The sequence below is a fragment of the Heloderma suspectum genome, chromosome 5, assembly GCF_057233095.1.
Source record: "Heloderma suspectum isolate Gila_16-S chromosome 5, 16-S_ref, whole genome shotgun sequence".
Taxonomy (NCBI): Eukaryota; Metazoa; Chordata; class Lepidosauria; order Squamata; family Helodermatidae; genus Heloderma; species Heloderma suspectum.
The window spans coordinates 8,718,611-8,734,508 of NC_139462.1; the positions used below are offsets into that span (position 1 = coordinate 8,718,611).

General features: G+C 48.2%; 1 protein-coding gene across 3 annotated transcripts in view; it reads left to right on the top strand.

The window, feature by feature from the left end:
• Positions 1–15,898, top strand: part of SLC4A11 (solute carrier family 4 member 11) — a 210,034-nt gene that overhangs the window by 153,361 nt on the left and 40,775 nt on the right. For all 3 annotated transcript variants that reach the window (XM_084855308.1, XM_084855309.1, XM_084855310.1), the window contains one exon: positions 12,807–12,932. In XM_084855308.1, coding sequence (XP_084711434.1) covers positions 12,807–12,932 — 126 coding nt within the window. The remainder of the gene's footprint in view (positions 1–12,806; positions 12,933–15,898) is intronic.

A 15,898-nucleotide genomic window follows, 5' to 3' on the forward strand; every position in this document is an offset into this window, starting at 1 on the left:
TGGACTGCAACTCCCATCATGCTTCAGCATTGGCCATGCTGGCTAGGGCTGATGGGAGATGCAGTCCACCAGCGCACATCCCCCATCCCTGATGCAAAGGAACATACTTGGCATGGTCGTCTGGGTGCTTGTTCCTGATAGGGCCTGTGCCATCAGAGATTAGCGCCTTCAAATCTGTTACCTGCAGTAGCTACGTGGAATGGCCATGCTGAAAGCACTGTTGCCACTCAGCATCATGTGCTGGAGGACAAACCGTGGGGAAGGGCTGCTGGCTTCACGTCTTCTATGGGGCTTTCTGGAGGCATTTGGATGGCCATTGTGAGAAACGGGATGCTGAGATAGATTAAAGTTTGGCCTGAACCAGCAGGGGTGTCTCTTATGCTGGTCAGATGTCAGGTGGGACAGGTGCATGGGGAAAGAATGCCAGCCTCCATGAGGTGTCTCCTCCCATTGTCCAGTCGTGCCATCAGTGCTGTGAGCGGCTTCACAGCATCAGTCTGCAGCCCCATCCTGCTCTCTGGTTGTGAGGAGCTGCTGTTTTCCGTAGGAGTGGCTTTGTAAGAATGCTGGGTGAAGGGAAGCAAGGGATGTAAGCAGCGGGGTCCCACAGTGATCTGTATCGGGACCAGTCATTTCCAAATTGTTCATAAATGAAAATGATCTGGGATTAGGAGGGAGCAGTGAGGTGGCCATGTTTGCCAATGACACCACATTATTTAGGGTGGTTAAGACAAAAAGGCATTGTGAGGAGCTCCAAAAGGATCTCTCCAAACTGGGGGAATGGGCGTCTAAATGGCAAATTACTTACTTACTTACTTACTTACTTACTTATTTATTTATTTTAAATTGTATATTTTAAATTGTTTTATTGTGTGTTGCTTGGATTTAATTTTTGTGAACTGCCCAGAGAGCTTCGGCTATTGGGCGGTATAGAAATGAAATAAATAAATAAATAATATTTATTTATTTATTAAATTTATTAATCGCCCATCTGGCTGGTCACCCAGCCACTCTGGGCGATGTACAGCATATAATAAAACAGTTTAAAACAATAAAATTCTACAATAAAAACGTTTTCTGAAATACCCTAACCCACCCCAAATGCCTGCCTGAACAACCACGTTTTTAATGCACGGCGGAAGCTCATTAAAGAGGGTTCGATGCAGTTCGAATGCGGTTCGATTTAAGCAAGTGTAAAGCAATGCACGTTGGGGCAAAAAATCCCAACTTCAAGTAGAACCTGATGGGTGACCAGCTAGCAGTGACCAACCAAGAAAGAGATCTTGGGGCTGTGGTGGACAGCTCAATGAAGATGTCAACCCAGTGTGCGGCTGCTGTGAAAAGGGCAAAAGGCACTGAAAATAAATGCCAATATCGTACTGCCCTTATACATATCTATGTATATGTGTGGTATGCAACCACACATGGAATACTGTATACAGTTCTGGTCAGTGCACCTAAAAAAGATATTGTAGAGTTAGAAAAAATGCAGAAAAGAGCAACCAAAATGATCAAGGGGCTGGAGCAACTGCCTCTATGAGGAAAAGTTACAACATTTTGGACTGCTTAGCTTAGAAAAAAGGGGAGTGTGGGGAGACATGGTAGAGGTGTACAGGATTATGCATGATGTGGAGGAAGTTGATACCTAGATGTTTTCCTCCTTCTCTCATCAATCTAGAGCCCGGGATCATTCCTTGAAGATGAATGGTGGGAGATTCAGGCCAGATAAAGAAAGGGCTTCTTCACACAGCACATATGGAATTTGCTACCTCAGGATGTAGTAATGGCCACCAACTTGGATGGCTTTAAAGGGGGATTGGAGAAATTCCTGGAGGAGAAGGCTATCAATGACTACTAGTCGTGCAGTATGCAGTATACCAGTTGCTGGGGAACATGGGCGGGAGGGTACTGTTGCACTCATGTCCTGCTTGTGGGTTTCCTATTCCGGTTGGCCACCGGGTGAGCAGAATGCTGGACTAGATAGACACTTCATGATGCAGCAGGGCTCTTCTTATGTTCTCATGGAGCAGTGGGCAGCTGTGTGTTCTAGATCGGGAGCAATGAATGGAGAGTTATTGCTGCTTTTTGTGTTGCAGTGACATGATCTTGGGAAGAACTCATAGGCAGAAACAGTAAGAGGAACGATTTAATGCTTACTCAATTGAAGTCCATAGTTTCATCTGTAAATGAGACATTTATCTCAGGAAAGAGGCCGTGTCATAAATGTCTGGAACAGATTCTGGCATGCATACTTGTAATACTTTCTCGATGCTTCCCTTTATTTATTGCCCTTGCATCCCACTCTTCCTTTGGGAAGTTCAGAGCAGCTTACATGGGGCTCCAGGCAGTCTCTCATCTCTATGCTGCAGCTAAGCTGAGGCTTGGCTCTGATAACACAACGGTGATGTAACAGTGCCAGGTGAGTTTTAAACAGATTGCTGGGTATGCCAGCCCCACCCTCTGGCCTGTTGTCTGGGGGACAGTCGTCCATGCCACACTGCACCTCTTCAGGTTGGCCTCAGCTACCCATGCACAAGGTTCAAAAATAAAAATGTGGCCCTCCACATGTTGCTGGACTGCAATTCCCATCAGCCCTACCCAACAGAGCCAATGGTGAGAGATGATGGGAACTGCAGTCCAAAAACACCTGGAGGCAGGAAAGTGGCCTTGTGTAAGCATAAGCGTCTACTACCAACACATGTATATCCGCTAAAGAGAGCAGCTGGCTGCTGGCAGACTTTGCAATTCTGCCCTAGAACAGCCTTCCCTAACCTTGGACTACAACTCCCAGCATTCCATACAACTGTTTTGGACTACAACTCCCAGCATTCCTGAGACTTGGCCATGCTGCATAGGGCTGATGGGAAATGAAGTCCAAAACTTCTGGAGGGCTCCAGGTTGGGGAAAGCTGTGCCGTGGAGTTCAATTTTATATTCTATCATTACATTGATGTTGGGAACACCATTCTTTTTGCCAAGCTGTGTTTCTAATATCCAGTCCTCGGTGGTTGTTTCTTGAGGGTCTATAAAAACCACCTAAGGGCTGGAGCCCTGGCACTCAACTGCAGCAGTCCAAACACGTTTCCATCCCCAGCCCAGAATATTAAGAGTTGCATTTTGAGTTCTAGGAAGAAAAGGAACTTTCCATTTACTACTCTAGGCTATTTGCAGCTTTGTTAATCTCCCAAACGGTTTCCTGTATAAAACTACACATTGCAAACTACACACAGCAGTGCAAGAACCTAAAATACAATACTATATATAAAACAAACTGAAAAACTAAAATGCCTGGGAGAATAAAAAGGTCTTCAGCTGGTGCCAAAATAAGCACAATGTAGGTGCCAAGCAAACCTCTCTGGGAAGCTCTGGGAAAAACAGCAGAGCATTTTTCTGTCTAAATATGCATAGGATTGCACCCTTAATTGGATTTCAAAATGTTAAAAGGCCAAGCACAATGGGGTACCTAGAAGATGGAGGAGCAATCTATATTATTAACTGTTTTTAATATTATTAACTATTATTAATTATTAACTATATTATATTAACAATAATATAGTAGTAGTGTGAAGGACAGAACAGGGATAGGAAACTGTAATTCTGTAAGTCTTACCTAACTGATTTTGCAGGTGCCTGCCCCCATGATTCTAGGCAGCTTATGAAGTTCATAAAATTCCTAAAAATGAGCAACAGTTGTTCAAAACATTGGAAATGATTGACCTGGTTCACACATAGAAGCAACCCAGAGTATGGGTTGAGTGCGAGTTGTCATTGAATCCTGGGTTTTTGTTGAATCGTGGATTGTTGTTATGTGCAAACCCTGCATTATGGTCTAACTATAGGTTGTTAACAAGTAGCAACCCAGAGTTCACAACCCGTTCTCACAAAACAAACAGCGATCGCAAATGCGAGCACAAATCGAGGAGAGCCGAGCAAGCTGAGGTTTAGAAAATCTTAGTGAGCTTTGAACTTCATTTGTTCACCCCTAGCCACATCTCCCATCATCCGTGGCCATGCTGGCTGGCAGGAGTTGTGGTCCAGCACATCTGGAAGAGGCAAGCTGATCTAGTGCATTCCCGTTTTGCTGGAATTGCTGCAGTTGTCTCCAGGCTTAACGTTCTTTAGCAGTTTCTTTTCAGTCTCTTTTTCAACGAGCTGGAATGAGGACGTAGTACTCTCTTGCAACTTGCCTACATTTTAAATCAGTCTCTTGGGGCTAGAGTTTCAGGGCGGACCGTGTGGTCCCATTATGGTCAAAGTGTATAAAAGCAAATTATATTCCAAAGCGTGGGCAAATCATAGCGTAGGCACACACGTGTGCTGTATAGCAGCTAGTTCACAGGCGGGGGGAGCGGGGGATCTTCCACTGGTGTGTGCTGGTGCCCTTTCTCTGTCACAGGCTGCTCTTAGATTTGCCACTTCCTTCTCTTGTTCCCTTCCCGCGGGGTGTCGTGTCACTTAATGAGTGCCTCTGCTTTTTCAGTGTTCTGCAAGCCCTGGGATTGGCAGGCGCTGCAGACGAACGAGCCGGCATTCACACAGATGCTTTCTGTTTCCACCAAACCTGCAGCTGCTTACCGTGTACAAGTGCCCTTCAGGGGCCATGTGATGTCTCCCGCTGCTTTCGGAATTGGTGAATCCCAAGAGCATCACATGCGATGGTTGGTGTGATGGACCTCTTTGGGCAAAGGGGCTGTACCTGAGGTGTAAGAAGCCCCAAGCAGGCCCCTGTCACCTAGGAAAGGCTGGATACCCTCTACTAATCCATGTAGAGACACATGGGCTGGGTGGGCCATTGACTTGACTTAAGGGTAACACCTGCATTGATTTATCTCACTGCTCCAGTGTGGAAGGTGGTGCAGGCATAAATGGCCATTGCACCTACTACCTTCCTACCTTTTGGATGCCTTCCCTGGTGGCACTGGTATCTGCCAAAGACCACAAGGTGCTGGAGTCTGTGTTGTCTCCAAGCTGCCTGCTGCCTCCCAACTTTCTGGGATTGGAATTGGATGATGCCATCTGTGGCTTCCTTGTTGTACAACCCATGGAGTCAATTGTGGGGAGGGAGGGGGGAATCAAGAGTTTGTGCCCAAGCCTAATTGACCTTAAATCAGGGGTGCCAAACCTCTTTCGGTCAGAGGGCCAAATTCAATTTCACAGAAGTCCCCAGGAGCTGCATTCCAGTGGTGGGTGGGGCCAAAGGCAAAGGAGGCAGGGCAAAAAAGATGAGAATGTGGGGGAAACACACACAAAAGCCAGGAAAGCACCAGTCCATTGGCAGCTGGGAGAAAGGGGATGGGGCCAGGGGAAGATGGCCTGGCCATCTGGGGAGCCCAGGTAGGCCGGATTTGGCCCCCAGGTGGGCCTGACGTTCAACACCCCTGCCTTAAAGGATGTGAAAGGCAGCTGATCAGTGGTCAGGCACACCTTTTGCATGCAGAATTTCCCAGGTTCAGCACCTAGGGCCTCCAGTGAAAGGGATGTCAGTTGGCCAGCCTGAGAGACCACGGCTGCCAGGTTGAGGAGACAATACTGAGATAAATGGGCAAATAGTCTAATGCCTCCATTCTGCCTCCAGCATCAGAAGCAGTGTGCCTCGGAGCGCCAGTTGCTGGGAAACAGCGGCAGGAGAGCCCTGTGGCCAACATGCCCGGCTTGGGGGCGTCCACCTGGCACCTGGCTGGCCACGGTGAGATGTAGGATGCTTGGACAGGGCAGGCCTTTGGTCTGATCCAGCAGGCTCTTATGAGGTTCTTAATATAAGGCTGCCTCATAAGTTCATAATGATTTGTAAGTTTCTGAGACAGCTTTTACCTCCCTCAGGAAATTCTTGTTTTTCAGCACGTTAAAGTGGGAGGCTCCAGTCTCAAGCGATTCCACCACCACAACCCCTCCGGCCCACGCATCGGTCCACTGAGGATAATCTAACAGAATACCAAAGAAAATCCAACCTATAAATAATGAGCTGGCTTATGCACTCAGTCGTCACTTGTGTGCAGATGCAAATTGGATGCTTTCAATTTTTGTTTTGTTTTAAAGCCATCTCTGTGTGTGTGTCTCCCCTCTCTAGAGCGAACATGTCTCCTCTCCAAGAGATAGAATCGCTGGAAGGAATAGCAGCTCTTGAGCCGGTTGAATCCCGCGAGTGTTCTGTTTATTTTCTCAAATTTAGCTTCCTCGCCTGGGAGCATTTTCCCTTACTTAAAAAGAAATGTTATCTGGGGGAGGGTGCTCCAGAGCCTTATTCAGCTGTTTCACGGGCAATCTTTGGCCAAGGAAGAGGAAATCCTTCATTCTGATCTTCTGCCCTGTGTTTGTTTATATTCAGGGAAAAGCAGGCAGATTCTGGTTCAGCTGCTCCGAATTATTTCTCCTTCCTGCCTCTTGCCAATTCCAGGCTGGACTCTGGAATATTCGCCGCATGTATGGGTACATGAGCCAAAGTGTTTCGTTTATTTGCAGGAGTCCAGCTTTCCAATCAGGATCCCCAAAGAAATCTTCATTGTGCTTTAGCACGGGTCCACTTTTGATGTCTCTTTGTCTCTGCAGGGGGGAATTAAAAAGAAAATTGGCTTGTGTCTAGGGAAATGAATGCCAGCGCTTGTAGCGAGACAAGAAAGCTGCTTTTGAGGTGTTCTCTGTTATGTTTTTTCCTTTGGACATTTCATCATGCCTCTAGCTAAGCCTCCTCCTGTGACATGTAAACCCCTCGAGGCTGGCTGCCGGGGAGACAAGCTGTGCCGGATTTGGTGTTCATCATGTTTCCCCACAGGGACCTGAACGCCTCTCCCCCCACCCCCACCCCCCAGTTGTATATTTGTAAATCTTCATGGTCCTTTCTTTTAAGAGTTGCAAGAGATGCAAACCCAATATTTGAAAGGAAGAGCACCCGTGCAGTGTGGTGGATTTTGCACTGGACAAACTAGTCTTTTAAAAACAAGGTTTTGAGTTAGACAGAACTGTTCTTCCAGTTTAGGTTTTCAGGGTATGTGCCTAGTCAGTATAAGAGTCCTAATTACTGATGCTGCAGAATTTTGTTATTTGGCCATTCGTAATGCTCCTCATTGTCTCAAGCCTGGATGTGTTAAGAATTTGCATAAAGGTTGGAGTTCATTGCAGGCTTCAGAGCATGTGCAGTAAGGTGGTACACAGATCCCACTCCTAAATTTTCAGTCATCCTACCACCTAGATTCCGCCCCCCACTCTCATTAGCTGTTCCCCTCACTGTCACCACTGCTGCAGCTTTAGCTCCAAGGAGGAGGACGACTCTGCGGGTCTATCTCCATCCTGCCAATCGGTGACATCATCACGCAGGCAGGCCATGTGAAAACAGCCAATCGGGAAGGGGCCTTATAACGTAGTGACGCATGACATCATGTGCACTATGCGATTCCAGACTACAGCTCCCAAAATGCACCTTGACATTGTGCATGCTCAAAAACTCATATACACAGAACAAGAGTTCACGTTAAAGGAGAACTCTTGACCGAGCTCACATGGACATCTTCCTTATTTTCCAAGTAGATAATTAATTTCCTCAGGGTAACTTCACCCATCACTAGTACTAATTGCAGTTATCATTTAGCCTTCTTTTAAAAAAAACACTTCCCGTACATTATCTTGGTAATCAGCAACCATTACAACCATTTTCTGGGGGAGGGAGGGAAGCAGAGGCTGGAGAAGACAATACACTCCTTAGGGTGCTTCCCGATAGACAAACTGCAGATAGCAACAAACAGGAAGTGGGAGGAAAAGTGATTGCAGGAAGGAGAAATGTTTGGTGGGGGTGGGGCCACCAAGCGTCTGCGTTGCACGCAGGAAGTCCCAGGTTCAATCCCAGGTATCGCCACTTAAACAGGTGAAGGGAGAGGCCTAGATTTCCTGAGAGCCTGGAGAGTTGCTGCCAGTCAGAGTAGACGGAATTGGGCTGAGCAGAACAATGATCTGACCTGTCATCAGGCAGCTTCTTATGCAATCACTGGTTTCGTGCTACAGTTGCTGTTAGGCTGTGCTCCCCCTTTGGCTGGCCTGGGCTAGCATTGATGGGTATCAGGGCACCCTCCTGTTGCATGTGCATTGCTCATAGACTCCTCCCTTAGGACGCGCCCTTGGGCTAGCATTAGGCCTTGCTGAGAAGTAACCCGGGTCCCCCCCAGTGCAGTCTGCATGTTTTCCTCTGGCTTATAGCTGCCATAGCAGTAAGACGTCTCTGGGCAACAGAACTGCACCTGTTCCTCTGCACATGGCTGTGGTCATCGCAGTTGCACAATAGTCCTGGCTGTTGCTGTCTCTAAGCAGCATGATCTTGTCCCAGCCCTTCTTGCTGGGAGGGACATTCAGTTCCCAGTGGTGCAGATGCGATGAGTAAATAAGAATGGTCTACCACTACCACCACCCGGGTAACTGGGCTATGCTGGCTGGGAACGATGGGAGCTCATCTAGAGGGAACAGGTTGGAAAAGGCTGATTATAGTAATTACGTTTCTATACCGTCCAATAGCCGAAGTTCTCTGCATATGCACAGTAGTGCCGTTAGGTAGTTTTAAGACCTGGATTTAATTTGTGTGTGTGGGGGGGTGTTCTTTAGATGATGATGTGTATTACTTCCCTTCCTTCAATATATAAGTGTGGTAAACTAGTCTTGCTGCATTTGGTGAACCTCCTGTTCATTCTGCTGGGTGGAGCTATGCACCTCTGCCCCAAAGTCCTACCCTGACAGCACCATTCTGTATGCAGCTGGGCTCCAAACTCCAATCCAGATGTTTCTTAAGTGCCTCTCCCAGTCACCTTGTGGGATTATAAGGGTTCCCCGCATGATCAGATGTGTTCTTTGCTCATGCAAATTTTCCATGCTTGAAACAGTATTGATATTGAATTGAAGGCGTTGCTGAGTTTGGGAGATGAAGGCCACGTTCTGTCTTCCCACACAAAATGGTCCTCAAGCACAAACACTTTCCTTCCTAGGGATGAATGGCCACCACTCTCATATGTGGGAGAAAAGAAAGGGAATCGATGGCTCCCTGCCCCTGAGAATCAAGTCTGCTCTTCCCTGCATAGCCCCATTCTTGGTTTTCTTGGCCACAGTAGAGTGTGATGGAATGTTGGGAAAACCAGCTGTCAAGGTTCCTCTTATGACCTGGACCCCCTGAGCAACTCCTTAAGGATCTCTTGCCTCATTAAGAGTCCCACCTTCCTTTCTTTTAAACCTTCCCTTCCCAGTAACGTGGGGTCTAGGCTGTAGTCGTGGGCTGACTGACACACCAGATACAGGGTTTAACCGCAACAGTTCACTGGTAAATTTAAAGCTAGCAAATCACAACTAAATGTATTTACACAATAGAGCTGATTGATATAAAAGGCCTTAAAAGAAAATAAAAGCTGCAGAATGCAAGTTCTTTTACCCTAGCTGCCCTTGGACTTTTATAGGCTGCCTCTTCCTGCTCACTCTTCAGACTCTGCTCTCACTTTAGGCTCTGGCTATCTCTGCTCTTACAGGCTCTCTTTATATACCCTCCTCCCTCAAAACCAAAAGTACTGCTTCAAACCTGAAGAAATGAAACTTAAGTGGGGGAATGAAACTGACACTTAGCTGGAGAAATGAAACTACTCCTCTCAGGGTTACTCCCTTCCAACAGAAAACTCCAGGCCTCTAAGCATGACCTTTTTTCCCTTTGCCTCCGTAGGCTTCACACCAGCATTATAAACAGAATAATTACAAGTGGACCTCCGCAACAAAATGTTGCAGTGTATCTCCTTCCCTAACAGGAGTGCTCCTGTTCAGGGCTTCAGCCAGCCTCGAAAAAGACCTCTGAAGCACTGTTTGGAGCTCACAGAGAACACCATTTATTTTCCCACCTGTCTGAACATTTTCTCCACTGTTCTCGATAGTGCTAAAGAGCCCAGGATTGGGGGAGGGTGCCCCCTTTGACCTGAGCAATTTATTGCTGCTGTGTAGCTGGGGGAGAGCTTAGCATGGGGAGGAGAGTTTTTAACCTCATAGCGCACATCCCTCGTAATCCTTACACTCACCTCTTAGAACCAGTCTTCCCCAAACTGAACATAAGAGGAGCCCTGCTGGATCAGACCAAGGGTCCATCTCATCAAGCATTCTGTTCACACAGTGGCCAACCAGCTGCCCACAGGAAACTCACAAGCAGGACATGAGCGCAACAGCACCCTCCCACCCATGTTCCCCAGCAACTGGTGTATATAGGCATCCTGCCTCTGATACTGGAGGGAGCATAGAGCCATCAGGGCTAGTAGACATTGACAGCCTTATCCTCTATTGGATTGCAACTCCCTTCATCCACAGCCAGCCCTGCTATGCTGGCTGAGGAAGATGGGAGTTGTAGTCCAACACATCTGGAAGGCTCCAGGTTGGGGATGGTTCAGGGCTCAAGTAGACCAGTTTTTTTCTCTCTTCCTCCATTTTCCTTTTCCCACAACTGATATGTTTTACATTGCTCAACTGACTTCAACCCTGGACATCTGTACATGTCTACTCAAAAGTAAGCGCCAATGACATCAATGGGACTTCCCAGGCAGGTCTATATAGGATTGCAGCCTTAGTTGCTATGTTCACACAGCCTGTCCCGCTTCCAGTTCCTTTGGACTAGGGGTGCACCCCGCTTAAGGACACGTTAGGGCAGAATCCTGAACATGTTTAGCTGGCTGGGGAATGCTGGGAGTTTTAGGACGTTTTTCTGCCTAAACATGCATAGGATTGCACCCTTAATCACTTAATCATATGAGTTTTAGTAGATTTTCATTGATTAGATTATTGATTACTTTTGCATATAGTTTTATGCTGTGCTTTTGAAGCAGGAAGCATACTTGCTTTGTTTTTAGATGATGCCCTCAAACACATCATATCAGACACCATCTTAGAAAGAGACAGTCTCTCCCCCCTGAGAAAAAAGGGGCAGGCTTCTTTTAAGATGAGTGTTTGCCAGCGGATGTTTCTCTAAGTATTTATATTTTTAAAAGAATGTATATTTTAAAACTTTGAATACAGTAATATGTGACTGAAGCTGGTGTTTTATGCCAAAATGGTCCACATTTTAAAATCTGTTTATATATCTTTTAAAATCTATAAATTTATAAACTGGATGCACTATTGTTGGTCATCTGTTTTGTTTATTTTAAAACTGCCTGATTAATTGGGGGGTGTCTTTTTAGTCAATTAAAGTTATTCTGATTGCGATAAAATAACTGAGTAATTAAGAGAGCAGTGCTGTGGTCCCTGGGAGAGCATCCCGGGGCAAAAATAGGATTGCTTAGAATACCCCACCAAGGTCAGAGACAGCACCAACCTCGAAAGGGGGAGTCGGAGATCGACCCCAGACCCCACCACTTTGCAACCAGTGCAGAGAGAACTGTGCCAGCAGCCTCTCCGAGGCTGCAAAAGCAGCCTCGGAGAAGGAGTAAAGGAGGCGTTCCTGTGGGTGGGGAGGGGAGGAGACGGAAGAGGCCAGGATATGAGATATCCTGAGCCTCCTTCCCTCCCCCTCCGAAGCGCCCAGTGCCCACACACAACCCAGTTAGTGAATATCACCAAACACGGAGAACAGGGAGGCGAAGATCGCCTCTGCTGGTCCTCCAGCCCTGCTGGCTTCAGCCTGGCAGGGCATAGGAATCTCAGAAGCCTCTGAATTTGGAGGCTTCCGAGAAGCGAGGATGCAGTCCATAGGATTGCACCCTAAAAGTGCCTTTCCCAGCCTTGGGTCTCAAGATGTTGTTGGACTGGAACTCCCACCATCCCTGACCACTGGATATGCTGGCTGGAGATGATGGGGGTTGTAGTCTACCAATATCTGAGTGTCCAAGGTCAGGGAAGGCAGGATTAAATAGTGCAGCCCTACTTTAGACCCTGTTCCTTTATCTTCCAGGGCAGAGATGAGAGCTGCCAGTAGAAATCAGAGGGGAAATCCAGGATATTAGTATAGATGTGATTGCTAGCAACATGTGTCCCTTCTTTCTGCCCCCTCCTGTCCTCCAAATAAAAATTAATCAAAAGGTAGCAGCAGCAAAGACAGGAGTTCCTCTCCTTGGGCCTCAATATGACTCTGGAAGTTCTCTGTCCAGGCAACAAGGTGATTTTTACTCTAGAATGTTCTTCTATACCCGCAACATGTTGTAGGTCCTGAAAACACACAGGGCCATGGGGGGCAGGGGTGTTAAATGTCTTTTAATTTACAAACTTTGATACCTCTGTGTGCTGGAGAAGTCCCCTAAGTATTTACAGGTCTCTACCTTATTTTTATGGGCCACGGTGGCTTAGTGGTTAAGATGCTGAACTGCAGACTGGAAGGTCGGAAGGTCAGCAGTTCGAGACCCGAGTGCTGTGTGACGGAGTGAGCTCCCGTCTTCAGTCCCAGCTTCTGCCAACCTAGCAGTTCGAAAGCAAGAAATTGCAAGTAGATAAATAGGTACCGCCTCGGCGGGAAAGGTAACAGTGTTCCGTGCACCTCGGTGTTCAGTCATGCCGGCCACATGACCACGGAAGTGTCTTCGGACAGCGCTGGCTCTTCAGCTTAGAAACGGGGATGAGCGCCGCACCCTAGAGTCGGGCACGACTGGTTGGGGACACCTTTACCTTTTTTGCCTTTTACCTTATTTTTGGGTGGCCCCATTTTGCTTTCACAGTGATAGGCACACCACCACCACAGTTTGCTGTTAGAGGGACTGATGCCATTGTTCTTCTAGAGGCTTTTTAGGGCTTCCCAGGTCTGTCCCTTTTATTAAAGTGATGGAGTTGACTGTAGTTCAGTCCTTACGGTTTTTTCATGCTGCTGTTTGGGGTTTGTTTTAGGCATTATTGGCAACAACAAAGCCATAGGCAAATATATCACCACCATGATCTTTCTCTACTTCGCCTGCCTCCTGCCATCCATCGCTTTTGGCTCCCTAAATGATGAAAACACAGATGGAGTCATTGGTGAGTCTGCCCCCCTTCCCTCCTCCCCGCCTCCCCCTCACCCCATTAAACACATTTACTTGCTAGTTACCCTTGTGTGAATGAACGGCACGAGAAACAATTGCTGAAGTGTTCCGTGCGCTCCATAATGGAAGAAGCCATCTTGAGTGTGGTTTCTCTTTCCACCCAAGTAGGGGTGGACGAAAGTCACTTACCTGTCCTCGAAGGACATTCGCGGTGGGGGGGAGGCGCTTCGCTGGTCCCCCCGCGACGTTCAGGCCGGGGGGGGGGAGGCTTCCCGCCTCGGCCCGGCCAAAATTCAGGCCGGGGAGGAGGCTTCCCGCCTCGCCCGGCCACGAACGCGAAAGTTTAAAAAAAAAAAAAACGCCCCCTGATAGGCTACGTGACGATTGACGTAGCCTATCATGGCTGACTTTGCAAATCTAGCCGTGATAGGCTACGTGAATCGTCACGTAGCCTATCAGGGGGCGTTTTTGTTTTTTTTTCTTTCATTGCAATGGCGGCGGCGGTAGCCGGTCAAAAGACCGGCTGCCGCTCCCGCCCCGCTCGAACACCCGCCGAACCGCCAGCCGGACCCGCCGCCGGGAGGGACATTCGGCGAAGGTCAGTCCCGTCCCAGGGGGGGTGCGGGGGGCAGGGGGGGTTTGGAGGATTTCTCCCCGAAACTTGTTCGGGGGGCCGAACACGTTGGCGCTCGGCCCCCCGAAGTTTCGGGGAGAAATTCTCCGCCAACCCTACCCCCAAGAGAAACTACTGTTTAGATTTAACGAGTGGAGAAGTACTTCACAACACTCTTTGGGGGTACCAGTAGAGGCTGGTGGCACTGAGGTCAGTGGGGCGGTGAATTCATTCCGAGTTTCAGTCAGAACCAGTCAGAACTCTAAAGGAGATTTTCTAGGTGCTTTGCACCTTTAGAGTTCTGATTGAAACCCAGGGTGGATTCACCTGGAGAGCTCCTTTAGAGTTCTGACTGGTTCTGACTGAAACCTGGAGCTAATTCATCGCCACACTGACATTGGGCCACCAGCCCCCACTGCTGGGTACAGCACTCGCCCCGCTTTGATACCACAAGACTCCCATCTCAGTGCTGTGCTTTACAAAACATATAAAGTATGTATATACTGGCTCTGACTGGTTTCAGTCAGAACTCTAAAGGAGCTATGCATAATACATAATCCAGGTGGGATGGGTTATGAGGGGGTAACATTCGCCATGGTGTCTGGGAATGATGGGAGTTGCAGTCAAAGATACCTAGAAGGCACGAGCTGGGGGAAGGTGACTGTATTGGCTTTCAGCATAGATACACCTTGATTGTGTATCTATGCTGAAAGCCAAGACAGTTGCCTTCTCCAAGCTTGTGCCCTGCAGATGTCTCGGACTGCAACTCCCATCATTCTCAGCCAGCATGGCCAAAGGGAGTTGCAGTCCAGCACATCTGGAGGGCACCAGGTTGGGAAACGTAACATTCGTTACATACCAATTTATCAGCCTTGGCTTCCCCCAGTGTATCCTGGGAATTGTAGTTTAGTGCAGGTGTTGAGAGAACTCCATTAGACATCCCTGCCCTCCAAGCCCTCTCCACAGAATTGGTTCCCTGAGAAGAAGGAATGAGTCTTAGGCCCAGTCTATGTCTGTGGTGTACTTAACACCTCAGACTAACTAGTCATTCCCCATCCATCCATCGGATGCATAAATCCCACTTTTTCCTCAGCCTGTTCTGTGGTTTGGTCTCTCAAGAGACCCTAGTCACAGCACCTTCCTGGGACTGGCTGCCCCCTATGCCCCACTGGTCTTGGACGGATCAGCTGGGTTATCTCGCCTCACCCCTGTGCCCGCTCAGACAGTGCTTAGAGCCGTGGAAGCTGAGAGCGGGCCTGCCTCGTTTAGCCCCCTCACCTCCATTTTCTTTCTCCTCATCCTGCTCTCCAGCTGGCGTTTCTTAAATGGCATGATGAGCTCTCTGTGCATGCCCTGAGGAGCTCCCAATGTCTAGATTCTGCCCCTGTCCCTGGCCTTCCCTGAGCCTTTCTGGATGTGTAGGCATGGCCTGGTTTAGGTACCCACCCCAGCCTCCCTGCACTCTGGAATCCCTCGCAGACACAGTTCCTATCAACCCGGTGCACGCGCCACACGTCCAAGGCGCCTGCCATGCTGTGCCGCCCCACACTGCGCTCTGCGTGGAGGTTTTCACAGCAGAGAGAGAGAAATGGTTCCTCTTGTTGCTGGGGGCACCTGCAGTCCATGCCTGCTTCTCACTGAGGTGATCAACCTGGGTTTGGGCTGATTTGAACACTGCTCCATAGAACACCATCATGTCAGAAAAAAGGGCGCTAGACCAGCTTTCTCCATCACACGCTAGTTCTCTAGTGTGGATATTCCTCTTCTGATCTGTCTAAATGCCCAGTCCCGTGAGGGCCCCACCTGCCCTCTGAAGTGGTGCAGGGCAGACACAGGCTGACCACCGCAGTGACAACTAGGCCTCCTTCTCATCATCATCTTCATTACCATCATTTACCACACCAGAATGGCCCACAGTTTTCTCACCATGATCTGAGCTTGAAAGAATTCTAAAAGCAAGCAGCAGCATCAGGCACCCTTTCTCCACATTACAGATTTCTTGATAAGTGCACAGCCAGCAAGCTCCTGCATGCGAAGCATTATTTATTCTGCTTTCCTAATCATGGGGGGGCGGGGGACAGCCAGCAAGCCTTGCCCCCAGGCACTGGACATGATACTCAGCCACCATTGTGTGTTCTGAGATTACAGCACTCTCTGGCACAGTCATATGGGCCAGAAACTTGCTCTTTAAAAAAATAAACCTGGAAACCAGAGGAATCCAAACATGGAGTTAAGCGTTGTATGTAGTTGGAGGGTTCTTTTTGATCTTTAAGTTATATAATGCCCCCACTGAGGCAGCAGTTTGAAGAGGAGGTAGGGTGACTTGGTAAACTTTTCCCTTCTCAACA